This window comes from Malus domestica, chromosome 16 (genome assembly GCF_042453785.1).
Source record: "Malus domestica chromosome 16, GDT2T_hap1".
Taxonomy (NCBI): domain Eukaryota; kingdom Viridiplantae; phylum Streptophyta; class Magnoliopsida; order Rosales; family Rosaceae; genus Malus; species Malus domestica.
The window spans coordinates 224,993-252,472 of record NC_091676.1 but is presented as its reverse complement, the minus strand read 5'-3'; the positions used below and the strand labels follow the sequence as shown (position 1 = coordinate 252,472).

At 38.4% G+C, this 27,480-nt stretch overlaps 5 protein-coding genes across 5 annotated transcripts; 3 read left to right on the top strand and 2 right to left on the bottom strand.

Moving 5' to 3' along the window:
* The first annotated feature begins 454 nt into the window (after positions 1–454).
* LOC103403396 (serine carboxypeptidase-like 35) lies at positions 455–6,027 on the top strand. Its single transcript, XM_008342220.4, has 7 exons — positions 455–1,036; positions 2,979–3,083; positions 3,198–3,496; positions 3,601–3,915; positions 4,065–4,201; positions 5,453–5,545; positions 5,635–6,027. Exons 1-7 carry the CDS (start codon positions 760–762, stop codon positions 5,906–5,908), a joined length of 1,500 nt encoding a protein of 499 aa, XP_008340442.3. The 5' UTR covers positions 455–759; the 3' UTR covers positions 5,909–6,027.
* A 710-nt stretch (positions 6,028–6,737) lies between these two features.
* On the top strand, positions 6,738–8,473 carry LOC103403482 (uncharacterized). Its single transcript, XM_017323600.3, is given in 8 exon segments — positions 6,738–6,791; positions 6,893–6,990; positions 7,170–7,420; positions 7,518–7,799; positions 7,802–8,029; positions 8,032–8,094; positions 8,097–8,303; positions 8,306–8,473. Coding segments are annotated over 8 exon segments (1,245 nt in total). The 3' UTR covers positions 8,368–8,473.
* An 8,330-nt stretch (positions 8,474–16,803) lies between these two features.
* Positions 16,804–20,775, top strand: LOC103425597 (serine carboxypeptidase-like 34). The gene is made up of 10 exons (XM_008363688.4): positions 16,804–17,225; positions 18,518–18,628; positions 18,771–18,866; positions 18,963–19,055; positions 19,164–19,240; positions 19,345–19,635; positions 19,717–19,853; positions 19,988–20,074; positions 20,207–20,312; positions 20,433–20,775. The coding sequence occupies exons 1-10, from the start codon at positions 16,937–16,939 to the stop codon at positions 20,580–20,582; spliced, it is 1,437 nt and encodes a 478-aa protein (XP_008361910.1). The 5' UTR covers positions 16,804–16,936; the 3' UTR covers positions 20,583–20,775.
* A 274-nt stretch (positions 20,776–21,049) lies between these two features.
* On the bottom strand, positions 21,050–24,841 carry LOC103425596 (porphobilinogen deaminase, chloroplastic-like). The gene is made up of 5 exons (XM_008363687.4): positions 23,916–24,841; positions 23,306–23,711; positions 22,430–22,636; positions 21,811–21,988; positions 21,050–21,391 (listed from the first exon to the last, which is right to left on the bottom strand). Exons 1-5 carry the CDS (start codon positions 24,182–24,184, stop codon positions 21,279–21,281), a joined length of 1,173 nt encoding a protein of 390 aa, XP_008361909.1. The 5' UTR covers positions 24,185–24,841; the 3' UTR covers positions 21,050–21,278.
* Positions 24,842–26,491: 1,650 nt separating this feature from the next.
* Positions 26,492–27,429, bottom strand: LOC103425595 (nicotinamidase 2-like). The gene has a single exon (XM_008363686.4). It carries the CDS (start codon positions 27,307–27,309, stop codon positions 26,680–26,682), a length of 630 nt encoding a protein of 209 aa, XP_008361908.3. The 5' UTR covers positions 27,310–27,429; the 3' UTR covers positions 26,492–26,679.
* Between the last annotated feature and the right edge of the window lie 51 nt (positions 27,430–27,480).

Below are 27,480 nucleotides of genomic sequence, written 5' to 3'. Positions count from 1 at the left end.
ACGATGGTGACCAAGAGGAGGTTAAAATGCCTCTGTGAGTCTTCCCAGCCCCCGAAAAGGTAGACTGTCGTGGCAAAGCTACCAGCTAGTCCATTTAAAAAAATATATATATTGTGTATTATATTAGGATTAATGTTAATATTTGTTGATTATTATTGTGAGAATTGAATGATTATGTTGAATTTTAATACTAAATCAGGAAGCTAGTGGTTCAGTGTGTTGTTTTACTATATTTACAACTACAAGTGAGAGATTTCATGTTTAACTCTCTTTAATTACGAATTCAATCTAATTATTATGGTTAGTCATTGTTAGAAAAAGAAAAAAAAACATTTAAATAAAGAAAAGAAAAGGGTATTGCAAAAACGAAAGGAAAAAGGGAACTAAAGAAAAAGACAAGAAGTAGTGAGAAATCAAATGTAATTACCATGATGAGATGTCCCCAAAGCCCCCTCCCCTCCCCGAAGTCCCCCCACTTGATTGGCCCTTGGCCATTCCTTTTGAAATATATAAAACGGTGTCTGTCAGATCGAACGGACACAAACTGCGTTCTACTTTTTATCCCATTCAAGATTCAACCCTCTCTCTCTTTCGGTCTTTCCCCCTCGGAGTCGGAGTCTCACTCACACAAAAAGCACCCAAATTTGCACACAGATTAATTAGGACAATATTAATATATATACAATCAGTGGACAGCAGTAGTAGTTGCTAGCAGTCTCTGTCTCTGTGTGTGTGAGTGTGTTGTGCTGAGATTCTCCAATGGCTCTTAATCCTAATTTGTTGAACATAATTATGATATGGTGTCTAGTACTACTCTTTCCTGTGATCAATGCCGTGAAACATGAAGAATTTGAAGTGCAGAGGCTACTGGGAGAAGGTGACAGGGTCACCAACTTGCCCGGACAGCCGCCGGTGTCATTCCAGCATTACGCCGGCTACGTCCGACTTCCCAATTCGGGGAAGGCCTTGTTCTACTGGTTTTTTCAAGCCCAAGAGAATGCATCTCGAAAACCCCTCGTCCTTTGGCTTAATGGAGGTCAGTTCCCTCTCTTCCAATCAAATTTGTTTTTATTTTGGATTTTGCTAGGGCCGATATACATTTCTGTATGAATATATGAGACACATTGATATTTGAGCGATTAGATTAAGATTGTCAAAATTAATAATACAAATTTAATCATCTAACGTACTTGTGCTATGCCTTGTAGAATTATAAAAAAAAAAGGATAAGATAGGGGATGTTTTAAAAATGTTTTTTTCTTTTTAATATAATTATTTTTCATGTGCATTTCATTGGGTTGGATGGGGTTACACTTTTTTCTCTCATATTTTTTTTCATTTGATTTTCTTTATCTTCTTTTTGAATTGTGTGTTGGCTTCTGTTGAGTTGAGAGGCACAATTTGTTCGTGTGCCAAATTACAAGAGTTTTAAGACAAAATATGCGTAAGAAATCGGAAAAAAGCATTAGATTTTAGAATGGTGGCTTTTTCCGTTATCCTTGACGGTGAGAGCCGGTTTGCCGTGCTCTCTCTCCACTCTCAGTCTGAGCACACCTGACGGACAAAGTACCATCTGTTCTGTCCAGTAACGGACTTGATTCTCTGGTCGTCTCTGGGTCTGGAGTCTCTGGAGTCTCTGGAGACTCTGGAGCCTATGGAGCATACCAGAGCAGAGAACAGAACAGAGGGCAGGGAACATCCCATCCAACTTCCAACAAAGTCAAAAACTTTTTACAGTAAGGAATATTTGCCGCCCCGCCGTTACTTTTAACGGCCGTCCTGAGCGTACCCAACCCAAGAAGTGCATTCCCCCAGGTCCTAATATGTGATAATTATACAGGAAGGAAGAAGCAATCTTTGGCCTCAATTTTCACTAGGGATGGTTTTAAGTAAAATCACATGGTTGAATCATGAATATATATTATTTTAGTGTATAACAAAATTATGTGTGTTAAACAGTAAAATTTAACCATTCATAAAAAGCAGTGTTAACTGATTCACCGGTGTACCCTACGAAGACCTTGACAGTCTAGTCTTTATCTTTATTTTATAAAAGCGCTGCCCTCTTGAAGCGGATAGAGATGCCTTTTGCGAAGCCATCTCATGTGTACTGTTGGCAATGGCATGGCATGCAAATGGGATATTGCCTGGCATGCCTGTGCCCATCACTGATTCACTGCCAGGCCTCTGCTCCTATTATTATTAAATGTTATATTTCTTTTGGCCGAAATTATTTTACAGGACCAAGAGAAATCTAATGTTTGGGTTCAATATATTTCTACTATTATATTACGACAACACGTGATAAAAAATCTGTGTCATGCGAATTGCTCTGTAACTAATGAGTCGTGTTGGAAGCTCATTATTCTCCCGTGTTCTCTAATTCATCGTCCAATTTAATAGCAATATACCTTTTTTTTCATTCTTTCTTTTCCGGTTTCCATCCCCACCACCACTTCAATTTGTTTGTTTCTTTGTTACAGTGGCAAGCCTGGTTCTGGAAGGCTATGCGCATGCAAATGCAATAGTCAATGCCCCATTTTAGTCATTGATCCCTACTCACCAGTCACTGCCGGACAATTTGTTTTGTTTTACTAATTTCGGCGTGCAATTAAAATTAAGATTAATATCCACTCTTCTCTTTGTTTCTTTGCATTTTGTGCTTTTACTAAAATTGAGAGAGAGCTAGGTCATCCAACCTTTTGAATTTTAGGCATTTCTTACCCTTTTTGCTTGATTAATAATGGTCCATGACAATGATATATTGGTCCAATAATACTAACTCTATAGTATAACACACACACATATATATATATATACCTTGGTTCGTGTGTATTACAAACAATATAGTGTGAGTGGGACGCCATCTTCCATCATCCAATTATCATCTATCTTTGATCTGTGTCAACGATTTATTCACCAGTAAAAAAGATTAAGATATGCTCTAATTTAATTAATTATAATTATATATATTTCAGGACCTGGGTGCTCATCTGTAGCTTATGGAGCTGCGCAAGAACTGGGACCCTTTCTTGTTCGAAGCAATGGAACCCTAATTCTTAACGATTTCTCCTGGAATAAAGGTCTATATTAATTAAATAATTAATGTCATCAAATTAATTAATATTGCATAATAAGCTTGATTTTTTGAATACTTATGATGATGATGATGATACACGTATGATCATGATGATCAGTTGCCAATGTGCTGTTCCTGGAGTCACCAGTTGGAGTAGGGTTTTCTTACACAAACAACTCCAAGGATCTGCGTACTCTGGGCGATCGAATCACAGCAGCTGATTCGTTTTCTTTCCTGGCGGAATGGTTTAAGAGGTTCCCAACCTTCAAATCCCACGATTTCTACATTTCTGGGGAGAGCTACGCTGGCCATTACGTCCCCCAGCTTGCCGACCTCATCTACGACCGAAACAATCGAACCGCCAGATCATCATCCCCATCAGACTCCTCGTCTTTCATAAATCTCAAAGGTTTCATGGTGAGCCAGCCTGCAGAACCCTAACCCTACATACATAATTAACTCATTTCTTTATCTAGCTATAATTAATCATTCGATCGCATGATAACTAATTATTGAATTAGATTGGGAATGCTGTGATCAATGGACCGACAGACAACAGTGGGATGTTTGATTACGCATGGAGTCATGCCATAATCTCGGACACGCTATACGACAATTTAGTCAAGAAATGTGATGTCGTACACGATGACAACCAAACAGAAGAGTGCAATGATCACATTCGAGCCTTCTTACAAAATTATTCTCAAATCGACATCTACGGTATTTATGCACCCCTCTGCCTCACTGATCCATCTCCATCTACTACTACTTCTCCCAAACCAACAAGGATTAATAATTTCATGAAAAATGTTGCACCTCGGCTGCTTACTCAACATGTAAGTCATCAATCATTCTCGAACGAGTTTATCTAATCTAATTCATTACATAACCAGTAATTAATGACACTAATAAATTAAATAGTTATGTAATTTTGGTGTGGTTCACCAATTATGTAAAATGTGTGTGTGTGTGTGTGTGTGTGTAGGAGCTTTGGCAGAGGCTACCATCAGGGTATGATCCCTGCACAGAGGATTATGTTGAGCAATATTTCAACAGAAAGGATGTTCAGAAGGCCCTACATGCCAATGCTACTAAACTTTCCTATCCTTACTCCCCGTGCAGGTAACTATTATCTACATATGTAATTTGATTCATGCATGTATGTATATACCATTTATCTTTCTCTCGATCCCTCTGGAATTTAGGGGGAGAGAGATCAGAGAGGTAGCTGAAAGTTAATTTCAAGAATTGACTAGAAGGAACATGCACGTTGAGAAGTCAATGAACTGGAGCTTTCTTTCTGTTTCCACACTGCCACAAGGCCCGGATCATAATTAATGAAATATATCTTACATTAACATTTGTCCTTTTGCTTTCTTTTCCCTCCAATAAAACACAAAAATTTAAAATATTTGATAAATATTATTGTGAAACCGGAAATGAATAATGTAGACAGATAGATATCTAGAAGATTACAAATTGTCGACACCTCGTTTTCAATTCCTTAACCATGGTTGTACCCTTCCCACCTAAAACCAGTCAGGCTAGCTGTTATGTTTTGCCTCCATATTTGTCTCTTTTATATATTAGTCAGCAGAAATTAATCATCTGATACGAAAGCAAGAAAGCTGGTACCCGTACTGGTACTGGTAGGGATGTGTGCCTGTGGTGATATTAATTTTTCAAAACTCTAAATAACAAACACAAAGTTGCATGCAGCCGGAGGACCCTCCTTTACAACTCTAGCTGGGGAGTGGGGACATATGCAAGTTGGTTTCCAGTATGGGATCGCACTTACTATAACATTCTCGAATTTCACTTGCTTTTTTAATTTCCCACCTCAAATTAGGCATTATTTATTCCCGCAACATATTGAGTGTTTGATATGTTATGCAAGAAACCCTAATACCTAAATTGTAGATATATAAGTGTGCATGTGGACAGGAATGGAGCTAGAAACTTTATCTAGTAGGGGCGACTTTAACCTCCAAACTTAAAAAATATATATTTCATTGTAGTAAAGTATATAATTTAAGGGCTTTTCTTTTCATGCCAACTTGTAAACATTTTTTTCATAATAATAACTTATTATACATACTATTTAAAAATTTCAACTAATAAGTACTTAAATATGATAAATTCGAATTCTTTATAAGCATCTTGATTTTTACACAGAACTCAATGAGGCAATTTGCCTCCAGTGGGCCTTAACTGCCTAGCTTAGTCCTTGCATGTGGGGTAATTTTCTCAAGTTACCTTGAAAAATGCAATGCAATGCAATGCATTAGAAAATGAGATGATGCATGTTGAAGTAATTCTTTACATAACATATAATATACGGTATCTTAATTTGTTGCTTCTTGTGGCATGCAGTGGCGTCATAAAGGAATGGAAGGACTCGCCTGACACTGTACTGCCAATCATTCAGAAGCTCTTGAAAGCTGGCTTGCGTATTTGGATTTATAGGTAATGAACTTAATTAATGATAACTGCAGTAATAACTTGTAACTTGTGATAAATAATAATTCAAACCCTAATGAATTACATGCATGCAGCGGTGACACGGATGGGAGGGTGCCGGTAACATCAACGAGGTACAGCATAAAGAAGATGGGTTTAAGAGTAAAGCAACCATGGAAAGCATGGTTTGATAAGGGTCAAGTGGCCGGGTGGGCGGAGACGTACGAGGGCGGCCTGACATTTGCGACGGTGAGGGGCGCAGGGCACCAAGTCCCGGTGTTTGCACCTCGTCAGTCACTTTCTCTATTTACCCATTTCCTCTATCCCAATCCCAACACTACCCACGGCCTCCCTTCGTCTCGCATTTAGGCTTTGAGCTAAGAATAGGATGCTACTGGCTAGCTAGGGATCGTTGCATTTGCACGTTTACAGCCAACAAGGTGTAATATGACTCATAAATTTATCAATAACATATAATTCCAATATTACGTAGTATGTTTTTCATCAAATGAATGATTAACTAAAGTCAATATATATATACATGTACGAGCAGTATATGTTTATCAATGTATCAAGGCCTTACATATGCATAATTAATTCACCAATTTAATTCATATATGAAATGTGTGGAGGGTAAAAGAGTTATACATCTCCCTTTTTGCCAAGAGCACACACAGAAGGATCATATAACGCACACAACCTTTATATGTGGTTCGATTCTCCCGAGATTGGAGATTTGTAAGCCGCCCTCCCGAGAAATTAACACAAGGAAAATAATTTAACCCCCCCTCCCCAGAAGAAAAAGAACCGATCTAGTCTGTTTAATGTGGCCCATTCATTTGAAGAATTTTACACAGGAATCCTTGTCCAGTTCAATTTCCATGGGTTAATGTTAGCCCACCTTAATCTTATTCTTTAGGGCTGGCCCAGTTCAATTGAGTATTATTTGGTTTGGTTGGTTTTGTTGGATCGAAATTAGGAGTTGGCAGCAGCTTCGGAGTTCGGAGCTTCCTTCCTCCGTCGTCTGCTCTGCTAAGTGTTTGTCTGAAGATGACTGACTTGTACTGAGAGTGAGAGTATTCATCCCAATCAATTCTATCCAAATGGCGTTCCTTTTCCTTACTAGTTGTTTGTTAAGGAACTAACTTTACGATTTGAGGTTCCTAAGTTAGGAATCCTAACATCCCAATGTCAAGGAATGGCATTAGACATGCTCATGCCGAAGTCAGGTTGTCCCGCAGAGGGTTTTACAGTTTGATTTGCTGTCGGAATTTGGTCTTCATGGACTTCCAAATGGGCTACCGCACGACGCCATGCTATATGTGAAAAACGCTGTGTTGTTTTTATTTTCAGGGTGTGAAACTAACTCTTGCTAAACAACCCATGTTTAATAGGAAGCCAAGGCAACTGCGGTTTGAGGCAGATATGAATCGCCTCTTCCTATATACCAGGTTGCTCTCACATTGCCATCTTCCCATATGAAAACAAAACCACTAATTTTTGCTCCACTAAAGCCCTTTCGCTTCCAAAGAAACAAATTTAGATTACTTTCTTGTTGGAACTACCTTTCTCACTCGTATACTGTGCATGCTGCGCTACTTTTTGTTTTGATTATATTGGATGTTGCCAGCTACAATCGCTTGGGAAGGGATGCGGATGAGGCAGATGTGGACAAGATCATTGACATGGCTAATAAAGCCTCCATTGCTGATCAACAGATACAAGTCCAAGAAAACATTCATCTCCAAATTAAAAACTTCTGCGTGTCTATGGATGAAGTTCTTCTCCCTAATGTTAAGAAGATAAATGAGGGAACCGAATCACCTAAACAATCAAATGCTGCTACTCGACGAAGTGCTTTTAGTTTTGCTATTGGTAGGAGTGGTCCACCAGTTAAACATCATGGTGAGCTTTTTATTTTTGTTTTTGGCTTCTTATTCCTCTGTTCTCAGCAATTTTTCGGAACATTGACTACTAGCTTACACTTGCGTTTATGCTGATAGTTATGATTTTCAGTACAGAGGTGCCCGAGAAAGGCCATTAGAGCGCACTGATGTTTCTCAAAAGTTGTAAGATCTCATTGGCTACACGCTTGGTATCAAGCCTTCTCAAATACCCCACAAGGAAGTGGGACAAGGGTTATTTCTAAATGGTGAATGTGATGTTGGTGCTGTGGTGGCCGTGTACCCTGGTGTAGTATATTCCCCAGCGTATTACCGCTACATTCCTGGATACCCAAGGGTTAATGCACAAAACTCATATTGATCACAAGGTATGATGGAACTGTGATCAATGCTCAACCTTGGGGTTATGGGGGTGAAACCCGTGACTTTTGGGATGGTTTAACTGTACCAGAAACCAGGCCTAGTAAGCAGCGAGATGAGAAAGGTCGAGATCGGATCTGGAGACTCCTCAGTAAGCCTTTGGATCAGAGGAAATTGGGAAAAAGTGGCGACGTAATAGAGCGGAGGAACCCATTAGCTTTGGCTCATTTTGCAACCATCCGGCAAAGGATATGTCTCCAAATGTTATGGTTTGCCCTTATGACTTCCCACTGACCGAAAAGAAAGAAGGGTCTATATTCCAAATGTAATATTTGGAGATGCAGAAGAAGTGAAGAGGAAGAGATTTGGAAGCTTTTGGTTCAAGCTTGGAGGTTCAAAAAATAGCGGCTCAGATGTTCCTGTTTTGAAGAGTCTTGTCCTGGTGGCTACAAGGGCACTTTGTGATGAAGTGGTGCTTCTGAACTATACGTTGAGCAACTCTAACGTCGGCCAGAGTGGTATACTCCTGTTGATGAGGAGGAAGACCGAAGGCGGTGGAGCTAAGTTTTGTTAAAGTTGGCATCTTGTGTTTTATGTATTAGGTTCAAAGGTTCTTTCTGACCATGACTTTTGCTTCTTGCTTGGTAGTGAAATTTTCTCTCTTTTGATATTAAAGATCTGAAAGGCTGAAGGTTGTCAAGACTTGCATAGTTGCATTACCTGATGAATATTACTTCTCTTAGTTATTGAAATCATGATGCTCAAAGTTCAGGCTTTGGCTCCGTCAATTCACTGCATGCTCACACGTGACAGGTCCGACCATACAAAGCATTTATGTTTTGGTTGCGATGGTCTTTCCCATTTGTTTTCGTTTGATTTAGATGTGATGGTCTTTCTTTGAGTAAAAACCAAGCAAAATGATGTGAGCAGGTTGTTGAGCTTTTAGAACTGTTACTGTTTGCTTGTTTGCATGCAACACACGCTCACACACACAGAGAGACAATGTGGGCGGCTTCACTTCATCTGTATGTTTATGTGCATTCAACGATGAGAACAATAATATTGTAATTTCACCCCGAAAGTTTACATAGCAAGCATCAATCTATTTGGGGTTCCGGAGACCTCAACAAGGTAAACACTGAACAAGCTTGGCCTAAACATCATTGAGGATTGGACCCCATGGGACAACCATAGAGAGATAATTGATTAATTTTATCGTAAAATGCCAAAAATGCCATTGAAGGAAGAAAAGGGAAGAAAAAACCTGTAAGATAAATAAATAAATAAATAGTTGGATTTATCTGAAATCAGTGTCTAAATTGAATGTCTAATTGTCTATATAAAAGGATTGGATAAAAAAAGATCAAACCATTCAAAGGAAGAAATTTGTAAGCTTTATGATTTTTATTTGCTTTCCTTGGAATATTCCTAGGTCTACCTACTGCATATCTCTTCCTTCTCTTTTTGGGTAAATTGTTCCTACTTCATATTATTTTCTTTGGATAAATCACACGCATTCGATTGGACTGAAAATTGAAAAATAAAGTTAGATGCATTAAAAGTCTAAAATAATATCAAACTTTTGATCACTAATTGGAGATTATTTGGGTTATTACTAACAATGATTTAGAAATAACAAAATTGAATGTATGAAATATGGGGTAATGTTAAGGAGATCATTTAGTTAAACTATATTTTGTAAACCACGTGACGTGGTTGTTAATGATTGAATTATTATTGAAGTGTTGATTAACGTACTTATTTTGTATTGATGACACATTGCATAATTTGTAAATGTATTCTAAAATATTAGTTTATCATGGTTGGATGATGGAGTTTAGAGAATGAGGGGCTGACTTTCCTAACGACGAGAGGAGGAGGCCATCAAGTTCCCACATTTCATTTTCCTCTGAGGCGTTCTCTCCAGATCAGCACTTTTTGGCTAACCATAAGCTGCCATCTGTCGCATTTTGATACGCTCTGATATGCTCGTTTTGTATTGTGTTTAATTCTTGGATTTATACATATGCAATTATGCATGGAGAGCCTTTTACTTTTGGAATTAGGAATCCTACATATTTGTCCAAATATATATTAAAAATTTGAGCTAGCCAATGCAAGTTGCCAATTAACATTGCCACACCTAATTTGATAGTGAGATATATGTTAGTATGCCAATGCCATGCACAAATGTCAAATTACTTCGTCATCATTAAATTAATGAAATCAATTCAAATAAAATAAAATTACAATTAAATAGATAGACAAGTGATTGGCGATATAGTCAATAGTCTCTAAATAAAACTCTTCACATACACCTCTGACATCAATAAATATAGAGATATAAAAACAAATTTTCACAACTCACTTGGCCTTTATAAAATCGTTTGACCTCTATTGTTTTTTTCTCGTTATTTTTTCTTTTGAGAATAAAGATAAATTTTAGTTGGCCTTGAGCTCTTGGCCATTTGGATATTGCAGTTGCTACATTAATAGCTGTCGACCACGTTGGTCTCAAGTATATATATACAGATAAATGTATTCATCAAACAAAACAATATACAAATAATATGTGATGTCAGGATCAGAAAATGAGGTTACAATTCAAAGCATTTGACTGAGGCAAACAGCAAATCTCTCCATCGTGATATACTAATATTGCACAGATCACATCAAGGACAGCAATATGGTGTCAAATTTGATCCTTGTATTTAGGAATAGCTTTTAGATTTTGTGCATGTAAAATAAAGGACATCTTGAACTTGAAGGTGTATCCATGTGACGTTAATTCCTTTGAAATATTTGTGCGTTTAATATAAATGATGCGTCATGTCATTCAGTACCAGGATCTAGTGATATTTTTCTCCGCTTGTAAGCGAGAGGTTTTAATTAGATTCGATTATCACCAAATGCGATTTTGAACCACATTATTGTTAGCCGATTATAAGGCTAATTCCACTCTCTCACCCCTTTAGTGAAATCATTTGTTCAATATATATATATATATATATATATATATATATATATATGACAAGTCCCAAAGAGTCCCTTTGGTTAAGTCTACACAAGCAAGCAAAAATAAAAAACAAAATAAATCAAATACGCAATGACAATTTATACCATATATTATTAGTATATTAATGCATGGGCATGCTCCCTCAAAGTTACGATACAATTGACATATATAATAATATCATAACTTGTTCCAGCCAAGAAAAAAAGTTCAGCACTAATAAATGATCATGAGAGATTATTTATAATTAAAATGGCTCCGTTGAGTCATATATCGCTTATAGAACCAATTTCCTTTAAATATGAAACATTTGGTTTGATAATTTTTAACGTAAGAAAGCTTCACTTGTAAAATGAATCATTTATTTAGACATCAGGTGAATCAAATAATTTATCATATTTTTCATAATTAATCAATTTCTAGATTGACTCATGCGATAGAGCAGAGATACCTTAATTTCTTATATCTTCAAAAACATATATCATAAGTGGTGTATGATCATGGTAATTATAATTAATGAATATTAGAATTTATATGATTAATACCACTTACTCAACAAATTCGATTGAGCATATCTACAAAACTCTGCAAAGTAACCATTGTATTATGACACGGTTATTCGGTGTTGTACTCCAACATAAGCCACTATTATAATAATAATAATAATAATAATAATAATGATTCTGTACACATTGCTTCTAATTCTAGCCCTTGATTTGTTCAATATCCAACGGTTAAATTACAATTTACATATAGTACTTCCAAAACACTAGAGGTGGAGAAAAATGATGTGTAAAAATCATGTCCCTAAAAATAATTATGCCAAATGAAATCATATTTTTGTTTTTGTACTTTCAATAGCAACAATAGGAAAGACTAGCATTCTTATCTGTCTTTGGACCACCCTGACTTACTATATAAACCACACGCCTAGAGGATCAGGGTGTTGAAAAGTAAATTGCTTACTAATTTCATGTTAGTAAATGATTTACTTATCTATTTTATCTTTGTTCTATTGTGTAGCTGTTTTATGTTGTGATAACTTGTGCTCATATGCCAAGTGTGTGATTTTAGATCAGGTCTCTTTTCAATGGCTCATATGCTTTGTTCTGCCATGTGTCAAAATCACATTGGCTCATGTAATTGAACGGATATGATATCTGATGTAAAAGAAAGGAATGTAGATGAATGAAATGTTGCTCTCGGCAATGTAACAGAGTTGCAGTTGAAGAAACTTGGCTCTCTCACTCTCTCTGTCTTTTCAGCTTCCTCTAAAAATCCAATTCCTGTATATATCAGTTTACTAAAACTTAACATGGTATCTAGAGCTCAGGTTCTATCTGGAATCGGGGCGTAAGATCTGTGAGTGCTGTGCTCGGAAATCCAACGTGAAATTTCCGACTCAGTTTTTGTCGATTCAAGTCTCAAATGGCTGGATCTGGTGGTAATGATCTTCGGGCTCCAATATTCAATGGTGACAACTATGAATTCTGGAAGATTCGAATGAGAACTATTTTCAAATCACATGGAATCTGGGATTTAGTTGAAAAGGGGTTTGAAATTTCAGAATCGAAGGATAAGAAGATTGGAGATGAAGGCTCATCGGAGTCGGAGAGAGTTTCTCTGAGCGACAAGCTAATGAAGGATGCTAAGGCTCTGGGTATAATCCAAGGAGCTGTCTCGGATGACATATTTCCCAGAATCTCAAACGAAGAAACCTCAAATGGTGCTTGGGATATCCTACATCAGGAATTTCATGGTGATAAGCAAGTGAGATCCATCAAGTTGCAGGGTCTACGTCGTGATTTCGAGTACACAAGGATGAAGGATGATGAAACTCTGTCTATGTATCTCACTCGTCTTCTCGAGTTGGTAAATCAGATGAAGGGTTATGGGGAAGATTTACCCAGAGAACGATTAGTTCAGAAACTGCTCATAAGCTTAACTAAGGAGTTTGATCCTGTTTGTTATGTAATTGAACAAACCAAGGATATTGAAACTATTGAGGTACAAGAGGTGATTGCAGCATTAAGAGGGTTTGCACAACGCCTTGATAGACATGCTGAGAGTACCATTGAAAGAGCTTTCAGTACTCTGAATCTGAATTCGAAAGGAAGTCAACCAAATCTCTCTTTTGGTAATTCTAAACCAAAGAAGGATTGGAAATCAAAAGGAAAGAAATGGGATCCTAAACCTCTGAATCTTGCTAATCGAGTTGGCAAATATGATCAAGGAGGAAAATCTTATCAGTCTAAGGGAAAATGCAAGCATTGTGATAAACTGCACTATGGTGAGTGCTGGTTTAAAGGGAAGCCGAAATGTCATGGATGCAATCGTTTCGGTCATTTCATCAAGGATTGTGATCAACCAAACAAGTCTGGAAAACTTGTAAACTATGCGAATCAGGTAACAGAATCTGCAACCATGTTTTATGCCTGTCATTCTGCTACTATTGGAAGAAGTATGAATATATGGTATGTAGATAGTGCATGTAGCAATCATATGACCTCCCATGAAACCTTGCTTATTGATGTTGATAAGAATGTGAAGTGTAAAGTTAAAATGGGCACTGGAGATTTAGTGCAGTCAATAGGCAAAGGCACATTGGTGATTGAGATGAAAGGTGTGACTGGGTATATTAAAGAAGTTATGATTGTACCTGGATTGGATGAAAACTTATTGAGTGTAGGGCAGATGGTAGAACATGGATATTGGCTTGTGTTTGGTGATTACATGGTTGATATTTATGGAGATAGACAGATGGAAGATCTGATTGCAAGTGTTCCAATGAAAGGAAACAGATGCTTTCCATTAAGTTTGGAATATGTTAATCCTCACATGGCTAATAGAGCAACTGTTGAAGAGTCATCTCAGTTGTGGCATAGAAGATATGGACATCTAAACTACATTAGTTTGATGCTTCTGCAAGAGAAGGAAATGGTGCAGGGCTTACCTAGACTACAAGTTTCTGAGCATGTTTGATCTGGATGTGCTACAGGAAAGGGTCACAGGGAATCATTTGACAAGGGAAAAGTTTGGAGGGCATCACAACCTCTAGAACTTATTCATTCTGATATATGCGGCCCAATGCAGATAACTACTCTAGGAGGCAACAAATTCTTTCTCACATTTATTGATAACCACACTAGGATGTGTTGGGTATTTTTCTTGCAACACAAGTCTCAAGTCTTCAACATTTTCAAAAGGTTTAAATTCATGGTTGAGCTACAGAGTGGTTATCAAATCAAGAAACTCAGAAGTGATAGGGGTGGAGAATATACATCTCTAGAGTTTTCAAGGTTCTGTGAAGATATGGGATTAGAAAGGCAATTGACTGTTGCCTACTCTCCGCAACAAAATGGTGTTGCAGAGAGAAAGAATAAGACAATAATTGAAATGGCAAGAACTATGATGATTGAAAAGAAGATTCCCTTGAAGTTTTGGGCTGAAGCTGTCAACACAGCTGTGTATCTGCAAAACCGATGTCCAACAAGTGCTCTTAACAACATAACTCCATTTGAGGCATTTAGTGGGAGGAAGCCAGGTGTCAAACATTTGAAGATATTTGGTTCCATGTGTTATATTCACATTCCTTCACAGAAAAGACACAAACTGGAGGAAACTGATGAGAAGGGAGTATTCGTTGGATATGGAAATTGTGAAAAAGGATATAGAATCTTCAACTTGAGAACTCAAAAGGTTGAACTATCAAGAAGTGTAATCTTTGATGAGAAACTGATATGGGACTGGAAAACTAATGAATCAGTTCAAGTTCCTAGTCCTTGGAATGATGAAAGAAACTCAGGGATATCTGAATTTGATCCAGATTCAAGTGATTCACCTCAGTCAATGCAGCCTCATCTGAGATCACAATCAACTGGAGATCTGCAAGCATCTCAAGAACCTGGTTCACTTGGTTCTCCAGTTCCAATCTCTGAAAGTTATGACCATACTCCACAGAAATGGAAGAGTTTGAGTGAAGTATATGCTCAATGCAACATGAGCATCATTGAACCTGAAGATTTCAGTGAGGCAGTAAAAAATGATGCTTGGAAAAAGGCTATGATAGAAGAAATATTGATGATTGAAAAGAATTCCACGTGGGAATTAGTTGACAGACCTAGTAGTAAACATGTTGTGGGTGTGAAATGGGTATACAAAACAAAGCTGAATCTTGATGGCTCCATTCAAAAACACAAGGTAAGGCTTGTAGCCAAAGGTTACACACAGAAACCAGGGATTGATTTTAATGAAACCTTTGCTCCAGTGGCAAGGTTAGATACTATTAGAACACTCATTGCACTAGCTGCATAGAAAGGTTGGAAACTGTGGCAATTAGATGTTAAATCAGCCTTTCTGAATGGTGTTCTTGAGGAGGAGGTATATGTTGATCAACCTAATGGTTTTGTGATTAAAGGGGCTGAAGACAAGGTTTATAGGCTGAGAAAGGCTCTCTATGGTCTAAAACAAGCACCAAGGGCCTGGTACAGTGAAATAGACACATATTTAATTCACTGTGGATTTCACAAAAGCTCAAGTGAAGCAACTTTATATGTGAGAAGCAAGGAAGGTGTTGGTACCTTGATCGTGTCAATCTATGTTGATGACATTGTGTACACAGGGAGCAATGCAGAAATGATGGAAGAATTCAAAGCTGAAATGATGTGCAAATATGAGATGTCAGATTTGGGTTTACTTCATCACTTTCTTGGAATGGGGGTAACTCAAACTGAAGGGAGTATATTTATACATCAGAAAAAATATGCTCTAACTCTTTTGGATAAATTTGGGCTCAAAGATTGCAAACCAGTGAGCACTCCATTGGTTGCAACTGATAAGCTGAGAAGAGAAGATGGAAGTGAACCTGCAGATGAGTGTGAGTATAGGAAAATAGTTGGAAGTCTTCTGTATTTAACAGCAACTAGACCAGATATTATGTTCTCTGCTAGTGTACTTGCACGATTTATGCACAAACCTACCAAGAAACATTATGGAGCTGCTAAACGAGTCCTAAGGTACATTCAAGGAACAATTGACTTTGGAATTGAATATTTGAATGGAAAATCTGCTTTGCTGATTGGATATTGCGATAGTGACTGGAGTGGATCTGAGGAGGATATGAAAAGCACCTCAGGGTATGCTTTTTCATTTGGAAGTGGGGCATTCTCATGGGCTTTAGTCAAGCAGCATAGTGTAGCTCTTTCAACTGCAGAAGCAGAGTATGTTAGTGCAGCTGAAGCAACATCTCAGGCCATTTGGCTTAGGTTTGTGCTCAAGGACTTTGGAGAAGAACAAGCTGCAGCAACAACGCTATTATGTGACAACACTTCAGCTATAGCTATGTCTAAGAATCCTATGTTTCATCAAAGAACCAAGCATATTGGCAGGAAGTTTCACTTTATTCGGGATGCAATTCAAGAAGGTACCATTGATCTGATTTACTGCAATAGTGAAGAACAAATTGCAGACATCTTTACCAAGGCTCTTCCCAAAGACAGATTCAACAACTTGAGAAGTTTACTGGGTGTGAAATCAGTTAACAATTTAGAAGGGAGTGTTGAAAAGTAAATTGCTTACTAATTTCATGTTAGTAAATGATTTACTTATCTATTTTATCTTTGTTCTATTGTGTAGCTGTTTTATGTTGTGATAACTTGTGCTCATATGCCAAGTGTGTGATTTTAGATCAGGTCTCTTTTCAATGGCTCATATGCTTTGTTCTGCCATGTGTCAAAATCACATTGGCTCATGTAATTGAACGGATATGATATCTGATGTAAAAGAAAGGAATGTAGATGAATGAAATGTTGCTCTCGGCAATGTAATAGAGTTGCAGTTGAAGAAACTTGGCTCTCTCACTCTCTCTGTCTTTTCAGCTTCCTCTAAAAATCCAATTCTTGTATATATCAGTTTACTAAAACTTAACACAGGGTTTCATTCTATATGAATGAATGATCTGTACGTCTTGCCTTACCATTTTGGATTCTGGACTATTCCGACTCTTACGATTACTAGTACTCTACTACCTACAATTGTGCTGTTGACGTGCCTCATAAAAAAGATATTTCTGCAGATATTAGACAGATAGATAGAGAGAAGCAAGTCTAAGTTCCAACTTAAATGGCTTTTTCTTCTTCATTTCGTTTGAATATCCTTCTTTATTTGCTTGCCTTTAGCATATGTTGTGCTACTCAAACCCAAGGCGCTAGACTGCATCATCGTCATGATCCTCTGAGACAGCAAAAGGCAGACCAGGTGACTGAACTCCCCGGTCAGCCTCCAATGAGCTTCAAGCATTACGCGGGATATGTTACCGTCAACCACACTCACGGAAGAGCACTCTTCTATTGGTTCTTTGAAGCCACCAACAACCCTCAAGATAAACCCCTCCTCCTTTGGCTTAACGGAGGTACGTCGGTCACTGCCACTCATGACTTCATTTCCACACCGCTCTTTCTTACTAGTTAACACACAATTCCTCGTTAAACAACTTTTGTAATTGTTCTTCAAATGTTCACTCACAAATTTCTCTTTTTTGGTAGAAAATTTTCACTCAAAAAGATGTTCGCATACATATATATTTCTCATGATCACCTAGTTTATTAGTTTTAAAGGTAAACCTTATTCGTTTCTTGCCATTTATCACTAAAAATACCCCCAAAGATAGTCTCACTACCAATTGTAAACAAAATATCCAATCTTTCATAAACATATATATACACACGATAAATTACAATATATGGTCATGCTAGCTAAAGAGAATATGACATTTTCATCTTTTTCTTGTGCATTCGATTGTCATCGATTCTCTCCCTGTCATCATTTTATTTTCGTATTTTCCATATTTAAATATACTAGTGAGCTTAATTATGTTTTTGTTTCTATGGATGGGTTCAATTAGAAGAAGACTTTCAAATTAAAAAATTCTTCTAAATCTCATCTGAACGTGATTAAACACATAAAATATAATAGAAGCGGAGTTCTTAGGATGGATATATTAGAAAATCAGGATACCATGCATGCACATGAAAAGAATAATATATGTACAAGCATGCGTGTAACTTCCATATCCTCATCGGATTATCGGAGGAGCTGTCAAACCCTACAATGATGGATTACATATATTCCTAATTCCTTGAATAATATATATTTTCAAGTTTCAACCCCAAGTGTGATTTCTGAATTTGGTTATGTCTGTCTTCTTTTACCTAATAGAGATGCCTTGATTGTTCATTTAAAAATATAAAATAAACAAAATTAAAGATACAAACAGAAGCTTAAAGATTACAAACCGAACTTTGCGTACAACAAATATTTGAAATACAAAACCCTAGAAACTAGGAGTATCAGAAAAGGATATGAGTTTGATGAAGATCACAACTCCTCAAATCTCGGCAAGCACGCTGGATCTTGACTTCGTCTAACACATATACCATATATCCCAGCCTAAAGCAATTGCCCATTTGGTTATGTTTAGCCTTCTAGATATGTCATATATGCGCTTTTTTTTCGTCGTCTGATATATTAATGAAAAATGAATAAACGCTCTGAAAATTCTAGCATGGACCGGGTAAATGAACAGCTGGATGTAGGTTTCGTCGCATACTATACGCTCCGGTCTATACACAACAACACTAAACTGTCTATCTAGTCTTCAGCAATTAGATTAATTTTAAAAAAAAAATTATGACGCGGATGCAGGGCCAGGATGTTCATCAATTGGATACGGTGCCACAGAGGAGTTAGGCCCTTTCTTCCCTCAAAATAGCACCGAACCCAAGCTCAAGTTCAACCCTTACACCTGGAACAATGGTAATTTAATTGCTCCCAACTTAACTGCAACTTTCGAATGAAAGACAATATTGCATTTAGATTTAGTAAAATTACAATAAATTGTTTTTGGAGTCTGAATGATTAACCATGCATGCGTATTGTTGCTTGTAATTCATTTCAGCTGCCAATCTATTGTTTTTGGAGTCTCCCGTTGGAGTCGGATTTTCTTACACCAATACTAGTCAAGATATCGAGGAGCTTGACGATAAAATTACAGGTATCTGACTAGTTAATGCGTCTGTCTATCAATTTTTCATTTTCTTATGAATCTGCAAGTTATGACATCCATTTTCTTTCTTAAAATGCCTGCCAGCTGAGGATTCATACAATTTTCTTATCAACTGGTTTAAACGGTTTCCACAGTACAAGTCCCATGACTTCTACATTTCTGGAGAGAGCTATGCAGGTACCTATACATATATATACAATAATAATATAATATATGTATGTGTCATCATGCATCTTTGATTAACTATATATCTTAGTCTTCTGTATGTGCATGTCCTTTTTACAGGGCATTATGCTCCACAGCTTTCTGAGCTCGTTTTTGACAAATCCAAGGAGAATCATATCAACCTCAAGGGATTCATGGTAGTTTTTCTCTAGCTACTTATTGCTCATCATATAAATAATTTATTTAATCGATTTTCTGTGTCCCAATAACAAACTAACTATGCGTATATACGATGATGCAGATTGGTAACGCAGCAATAGATGATGAATCAGACCAGAAGGGATTGATTGATTACGCTTGGGATCACGCGGTGATCTCTGATCGCTTGTACCATGATATTCAGAAGGAATGCGACTTCAGCCAAAACATATCAGAACAGTGTAACACGCTGCTGGAAGAGTACTATAATGTGTACAATATCATAGACATGTACAGCTTGTACACCCCTATGTGCCTCAGTAACACTAGCAGCAGCAGCAGCAGCAGGCAATCCCATACGATCCAAGGCACTCCCACTCTGTTTTCCAGAGCTGTAAGTAGTTCCCCACTAATTATAACGACTCATCATGTTATTAGAGCAAATAAAGTTGAATAAAATATTTGTGGTGCGCAGGATGTACGGCACAAGAGACCTGCAGGATACGACCCTTGTACATCAGATTACAGTTATGTGTATTTGAACAGGCCTGACGTTCAAAAGGCACTTCATGCCAATGTCACCAAAATCTCCTATCCATGGTCTCACTGCAAGTACCACCTCTAACCTATTACTTATTAATTCACCAAATAAATTAACTAATGATGCAAGAACTAAGTAGTCGTATGCGTTTATATATATATATGAATGTGATTACTCATCAGGACAATGTATCGTCCAAATACAGCAATAACATCTTCTGGAATGCACCACCATCAATGCTTCCTGTAATTGGAAAGCTTGTAGCTGGGGGTCTCCGGGTTTGGATTTACAGGTACTTAAATAAATGATTCATCATTCATGAATTAATGGATAGCTAATTACCAAATCTTTTCAGTGGTTGAAGTTGTGCGATCATGACTACCTCATTAACTATATAGAACTGTTTTCTGACATGATATTGCAGCGGGGATACTGATGGGAGAATTCCGGTAACATCAACTAGGTACGCGTTGAGAAAGCTCGGGTTGAAGATAAATGAAGATTGGACTCCTTGGTACAACAAGAAGCAGGTACTCCCTCACTAGTCACTCCTCCCAGTATCCTCTTGGAATTTATCATGTTATGTTGGGGTGGTTTGGTTGATCATCCTGTTTTTAATCAATTAATTGGTTGTAATTTTGATATGATAGGTTGGCGGGTGGAGAGTTGTGTACGACGGGCTTATGTTTGTGACAATTAGAGGGGCAGGCCATGAAGTTCCGGTGTTTGCACCAAGGCAGTCGCTCCTCCTAGTTGAACACTTCTTGGCTAATCGGAAACTCCCTTCCAAACCTTTCTAACATTCCCCATCTTCTTCTTCTCGATGTCAATTAAGTAAATCAATTTTACGATTCTTTGGAATTTGTAAAGCTTCGTTAGTCTCTGGCATAAATTGTAATAGTCAGATTTCCAAGTCTTAATTGGTGGAATCTTTGCAACTTCGAAGCAGTTGCGCAAAACAAAAACAAAAATAGAGTAAATGCTTTTGGTGAACTTACACGGGTTTTGATTTCTGCAATCCCTGTGCACATATTTTTAGTGGATAACAAAAGAGAAAATAGCAACGCCTGATCGTGCATCCTTGGAAGTCCATCATAGAGGAAAACTAACCGCACAGATGTAAGATCACGCGTCGCTATTTTTTCTACAGTTAATTTTCGTTAAATTGCATCTCAGATCAGGCAGCCATCATAAACGAAAACTAACTGTAGATCATAATAAACTACCAACCATTTCCAACCATTACACAGAGAGAGAGAGAGAGAGAGAGTCACAAAACTTTGGCTACTAAATGAACTGAGACAACAACAATCAAAGCCTGTAGTGACTGAATTGTCGCTCTTTCTAGCAACAAAAACAGAACAAATACTAATGTAACAAGTTACAACAGACAGCTCAAAGGCTGATAAATAAACTCATTGGTTGCAACCACCAAAATTTGCACGAGGGAGGGAGGCTGCATTAACTTCCGCAGCTTTCCCTAAGTAAGGCTCACATTAAATACCGAAAAAACCTGGACCTGCACGTGAAAGAAGTTCCTGGCCTGCATCCTTACCCATGTTGATCATATCTTGAGAAGCATACGGGCCTTTCCTAGAAGTTTCAAGTACTGAAAATAGACACACGGAAAATATAATTAGTGGCAAAGATTAATTTCTTTTCTTTCCTTTTTAAGTTTACAGTGGAGAACTAGGAAATAAAACTGAATGAATGTTCCTTAGGCTATGTTTGGATGTGGCTTTCCAAGTCCCAAGGGATTGATGCTAAGTTATGAAGTAATGGATCATAAATTGTTATATAGAATCCTCCATGAGGATTAAAAAGGCATGTGAGAGGGACTTGTAGATGACACCTCCCAATTAGATATTAGCAAATCCCTCTCACATATCTATGTAATGCTCATAGAGGGTTTTTATTATCCCCTCTATGTTGCATTTTGTGGTCCATTCCTTAATTACTTGGCATCAATCCCTTGGAACTTGGACAACCTCATCCAAACATAGCCTTAGAGTCTGAGCATGAGCATACCACGGGTTCCATCAGGGGAAGCCACCAACCCTTTGAATATGCAATTACCATCCTCATCTTTGCTAGCATATCCAGCAATAGGAGTTCGACAAGACCCATCCAGGGTCAGAAGGAACGACCTCTCGCATGCAACTGCTAGTCTTGTTTCCTCATGATTCAATAAAGCTATGTAATGAGCCTGCAAGGAAAAGACCAACCAAAAATTAAAATAATATTTTGGAGAAGCAAAAGCAGAGCTTAGCAGTTAGCGGGCAACAACTTCTATATAAATATTACACAAGGTTTTTGTACTAACCCAGAAATAATGTGTGTGTGTGTGTGTGTGTGTGTGTGTGTGTGTGTCAATCACCTTAGGAAAGTTCAGAAGTATTCACATTCACAAGTCCAGATGGATCTAAAGATACAATTTTTTGCATAAATTTTACTGATGCATGATTTTCTAGCCACTAGCTCACGCTAAAATAGCTTAGAATTGTTTCCCCTTAGCTATTGTAGAACACTCCTGCCAAATACCCAAGTGTGTGTTCATGGGGCCAATTCAATGATATCAACTACTGCAAAAGTATAACATCATTCAATATGTTAGCTTGAGAATGGAAATGTAAAGATTTAAACACACCATTTTATCGTCATTGGTTCGGCAGGCAATTCCAATCGCCCCCTGAGCAACTGCTGGAAGCATTTCATCTAGTGAAAGAATTGAAGTTACATTTTCTGTCATATCTAATCGTTTGAGTCCAGCTAATGCTAATAAGGTTGCTTCGACCACCTTTTCATTAAGCTTTTTCAACCGTGTCTGGACGTTACCCCGAAAATTCTCCTGCACCTGCAAGATGAAATTAAGCACAACGTGAATAACAAGCAACAGAACAATGTCAGAAATCTAAGAAATGGCATGCAATAGTGGCAGGGAGAGAGTTACAAACACACTGGGATAGAGAGTTATAAAAAGGAAACAAGAAAAGAGTCATGCTTCAATCATATTCAGGAAGGGGCAGGCGCATCGCCCTATTAATTATTCCTAACAAGCCACAATCAAAAGGCATGCATGTCATGGATCTGAACATCTAGTGCCACTTCAAATCCGTCCTAAACATTTTCTCATAAAGACAATTGGCTAGGAAGGAACTAAAGTCACGATCATTTAGCTTTTTCATTCAGATAAACGAACATCTACAAGTGATCTGCAACCCAACCCTACTTCACGCCAACACATACACAACCCATTCTAGAACAAGATTTTTCCACCGGGATACCATTAGAATGAAGTAAATGGACCAACGGATATCCATTCCATGGCCCAGGCAAAATACAAACCCCATGACTTTCGAAATCTAACACATAGCTAGAAACAGTTGGCACCCTCCAGACTCCATTAAATGATCCCAAAAACCAATGCAAACTTTAAATTCAAATGAACTAGCATACAATCTCCAAGATATCGAACAAGCAAAAGTCAGATATACACGTGACACCAAAGAATATGGTAGCTTACATTGAGTGATGGAAACCTATGGAGTATCTGTGACTTTCTTCTAAGTGAAGCAGTACCAACAGTGCTTCCAGCTGGCAGATCTGCAAGAGAAGATGAAGTTAAGGATATAAATGCATCTCGGACATCCTCCCGTGGAAGGTTGCAAGGCAGAACTGTCTGCTCGGGTAAGTAGGTAGGCACGTCTTTCATTGAGTGGACAGCAATGTCAATATCACCATTGATGAGTGCCTCATCTATTTCCTTGGTGAACAAACCCTTCCCGCCAATGTCTGCAAGGGGCTGACTCAGTATTTTATCACCTGTAGTTTTTATGATAACAATCTGAATTGCGCCCTCTTCAGCTAGCTCGGGGTGCGATGCCATGAGTTTCTCTCTTGTCTCGTAAGCCTGAGCAAGTGCTAATGGGCTATCCTATATCCAGAAAGAGTATCAATAACTCACCAAAAAAAGACATAAAATACAAGATTTTGAAAAGAAACCCATCATTGTAATTCATCTAGGAATTCATAGATAATAGAGATAATTGGAGTAATGAGCTAAAATCAGATTACAATTTCAAATAGGTGGAAACCCAAAAGTTAAAAATGAGGGGAAAACATGAAAAGAGTACCTTCCTCGGGTGCCAATTCTGATTAGGGCAACTTTGGACTTCTGGATCTGCTGCTCAACAGCGACGGAGGCCCTTGGGATCCCAATTAGACTGTGTTTTCTGATGGAGTTGGGAAAAGATCGAGTCTTGAGGGAGGGCATGGAGGAGCGGAGGACTGAGACGGAGCCAACTCCTGCTGCGAAGTTGATTGAAGAGCATGAAGGAAGCGCCTGCTTGGTCAAAAGAGACGAGGAGCAGGAAGAAGAAGAAGAAGAACAAAGGGCCTCCATTGCACTTGCAGAGAGAGATAGAGAGGGAGGGAGAGGAAGAAGTAGGAGATGGCGATTGGGAGTGTGGGAGTATGAAGGGATTGTCTGAGGATGGATGTTGGATAGGATAATTTGGGATTGCAGTACAGGGTATGAAAGGGTGCCTCCTCCAATACGCTTCTTCTTATCGTCCGGTTCCTTATCAACTTCACATGTTTGATCTCAGCTAAATCCAACTACTTGCCTTGCCACGTTGGCTTTATTTTGTCACTTTTTGTGGAACAGATCCTCTCCGGATCCTACGGACCTCCTACCATCACTCACCTCCCACTCGAATTCCCACTACATATTTCCTCGACCTTCAACCCTTCGCATTTTCTCCATCTTCTTCTTTCTTTTTCGATTCGTCGATCGTCGTCGAAGAAGAAGGCAACGATGTTGAGGAGAAAGAGAAAAGGTGAGAAAGTTGAAGAGGAAGAGTGATCTTGAGATCCAGATGGTTTGAATCTGGAGAGGATCCTGTTCTACTATGGGAATTGGAACCCGTCCCTGGCCCTGCTTTTACACAAACCAAATTTGGATACTTTTTTTCTCTTTTGTCTTCCAATTTTGAATCTAACTTTATGCATAAATGTGGCCATGCTGCCATAGTTATGAGAATCTAGCTTCGCTAACGTTGGCCTAAGTCTTAAACCTTCCCGATGGCTGTTTGCTTTCTCTATACTTAAAAATGCATTTTTTTTCCTATAATACAAGCTATTTGGAATATGCAACTTCTTTTTTCTAATTATGTGGGAAGTCGCAAATAATATTACTGAGATCTTTTTCAATGAAACTTTATACTCGGACTATTCTTCAACATGTTTTGGACTTCATTTATTGGGTTTGAATTTACTTTCTTAATTTGATTTTTCTTAAAAATACTAACTCCATATTAAAATGTAAAAAAAATTGATTGAGTCTTTCAAAATATGTGTTTACTCGAAGTGAAAAGGGTTTATCAAATTGTTTGAGCCCAAAATAATATTTTGGGCCAAGCTTAGAGTTGTTCTCAGCCCAGTAAAATTCATCCAGAATCTTGTTATGGGTTGTCCAACCAAGGTCGACTGAATTTGGTTCAAAGTCCTATAGGGGTTAGGATTGGCCGAAACCTTATCAGATTGGGTTGAGGAGTTCTAATCTGAGTACATTTTTAGTTCGGCCATGAAGGGGTTTGCTGCTATAAATAGAGAAGGAAGTGCAGCATTCAAAGTCCCCTTCAAATCGACTCAAAAATTGCCTTGCGCAAAGCTTCTCAACAACCCTAAGAATTTTTCGTCTCCCCATTTATTCCTGCCAACACAACTTCAGTTTGGATAGAAAACACTGTGAAGGCAACTGGTGACATCTTCAGTTTGGATAAATAGCACGGTCAACAAGGATTTCTGAGTCCTTGTTGGTAAAGGTCATCTCATTAGCCTTCTCGGCGAAGTGAGGTGTTACTAGGTTACTAGGCTTGGCACATTAAAAGCCGAGTTTTATTTTATGATTAGATATTCACAAGTACATTGTAGAGTTCGGTATTCCGATGATTGAATCACATTTACGATCAAGACATTTATCTTTTTCGAGTATTTGTGTCCATATAGCCTGGTAACAGTTCAACGTACTTATACTCTTACAAAATATAATTACCGAGATCAAACCCTGCGCTGGCGATTTGTGAACTTCGAAGAAACTAGCAGCCTTTTCTTCAGGTTTTAAAACTGAAGGCTGAGACATGTTTCTTCCTCGACTGCAGTCGCAAGATCGAGAAGTCAGCAGTGCGCCCAACGCCACATCGACATATTTTACTCCCCCACTGAACTCAATTGACGAGTAGGCACACTCCACACACAACCGAATGACGTAGTTAGCTTATTAGTTACTCGACTTGTGCGCCACATAGTCTTGGTAGTTTTTAAGGTCAACACAAAATGAATATAGTGCAAGCATAATTTTGATTAGATTGACTAGAGCAAATGTACTCTCTTATGAATATAAATTTGAATCTCAATTCCAGCCGTTTTTGTTAACTTAAAGCACACTATTACTCGTATAAGAAAAACATAATTGAATGTAACAAATATGTCATCAAGGTTGCTTGTACTACCATACTTCACTATCGCGTGAATTTCACAAACTTGACATTTTATATTGTTTAAAAATCTCACCTATTTTGTACATGAACAAGGGTACATGGCCACTCTAAAGTTAGAGTGACTTGGAATTTTCAACCATGAACTCGATTGCACCACTCTTGTTTTTCAATCAGGATTACTAAACAATATTTTATGTAATACGTACAGATAACTAAAACCGCATCCAACTAGATAGATTTAACATAAATATTACAAACTACTGCATTAGTAAATGTATGATACCACCTAGGCACCTAATTATTCCATGACCACAAAATACATGAGAAAACAAACTGCACTGCACAACACAAACAAGAAGGCCTTTAACTAATTCAATCGCGAAAGGTTAATTTCTGATTATGTCCCCGGAAAAAGGCCGTCCTCAAGCCTCTTGCAATCCACCAAGTAGGCAAACCCATAAGCCATGTTTTTCAAGGTCGCCTCGTGCAGCTCCCGATCCGACGTCGCAGTCGCGTCCGTGGAGAAAAACACTCTATACCCCCTTATGAACGCTTCACGCGCCGTCGTTTCGCAGCACAGGTTGGTCATGACGCCGGTTACGATAACCTCCTCCACCCCCTTCTCCTTCAGGTATTCCTCGAGGCCCGTGTTCCTGAACGCGCTGTACGTGTTCTTGTCGAACACGCGGTCCTCGTCGGGTCCCCTCCGGTCGAGCTCCGGCATGAGCTGCGATTCGGGAGTGCCGTCGTAGACGAGATCGCCGTTCCACCACTCGTCCAGCATGCCGTAGTCGGAGGGGGACTTGTGGGCGTGGCGCGTGAAGATGACGGGAATGGAAGCCCGTCGGCAGAGGCGGATGGTGGTGAGGAGGTTTTGAAGGATGGGTCGGGCCATGGCGGAGAAGTAGTTCTGCACGTCGATGACTAGAAGGGCCGCCGCTTTTGGGTTCGGGTTTCGTTTCCTGATCTCGTATTTTCTGTATGAGGAGGAGGAGGAGGAGGAGGAGGAGGAGGAGGCGGAGGCCATAGCCAAACGATTCAGAACTGAGATTGACTGATTGAGCAGTTCAGGATGAGGATGATTGGGGAGAGTGTGTTGGGTGATTCATTATCAATTATCTCTATATGAAGGGAATGTAGATAAGAGAACTTTAACAAAAAGTTATCATATTTTAACAAAAAAAATTATATTTTTACA

Coding starts and splice junctions, on each gene's coding strand:
- LOC103425597 (XM_008363688.4), top strand. CDS start 16,937: ATGGCTTTTTCTTCTTCATTTCGTTTGAATATCCTTCTTTATTTGCTT. Junction 18,867..18,962: donor GCTTGACGATAAAATTACAG/GTATCTGACTAG, acceptor AATGCCTGCCAG/CTGAGGATTCATACAATTTT. Junction 20,075..20,206: donor CTCCGGGTTTGGATTTACAG/GTACTTAAATAA, acceptor ATGATATTGCAG/CGGGGATACTGATGGGAGAA.
- LOC103425596 (XM_008363687.4), bottom strand. CDS start 24,184: ATGGAGGCCCTTTGTTCTTCTTCTTCTTCTTCCTGCTCCTCGTCTCTT. Junction 21,989..22,429: donor GAACCAATGACGATAAAATG/GTGTGTTTAAAT, acceptor TTTTCCTTGCAG/GCTCATTACATAGCTTTATT. Junction 21,392..21,810: donor TTCCCCTGATGGAACCCGTG/GTATGCTCATGC, acceptor GTCTATTTTCAG/TACTTGAAACTTCTAGGAAA.
- LOC103403396 (XM_008342220.4), top strand. CDS start 760: ATGGCTCTTAATCCTAATTTGTTGAACATAATTATGATATGGTGTCTA. Junction 3,497..3,600: donor TAAATCTCAAAGGTTTCATG/GTGAGCCAGCCT, acceptor TTATTGAATTAG/ATTGGGAATGCTGTGATCAA. Junction 4,202..5,452: donor TATCCTTACTCCCCGTGCAG/GTAACTATTATC, acceptor TGTGGCATGCAG/TGGCGTCATAAAGGAATGGA.
- LOC103425595 (XM_008363686.4), bottom strand. CDS start 27,309: ATGGCCTCCGCCTCCTCCTCCTCCTCCTCCTCCTCCTCCTCCTCATAC.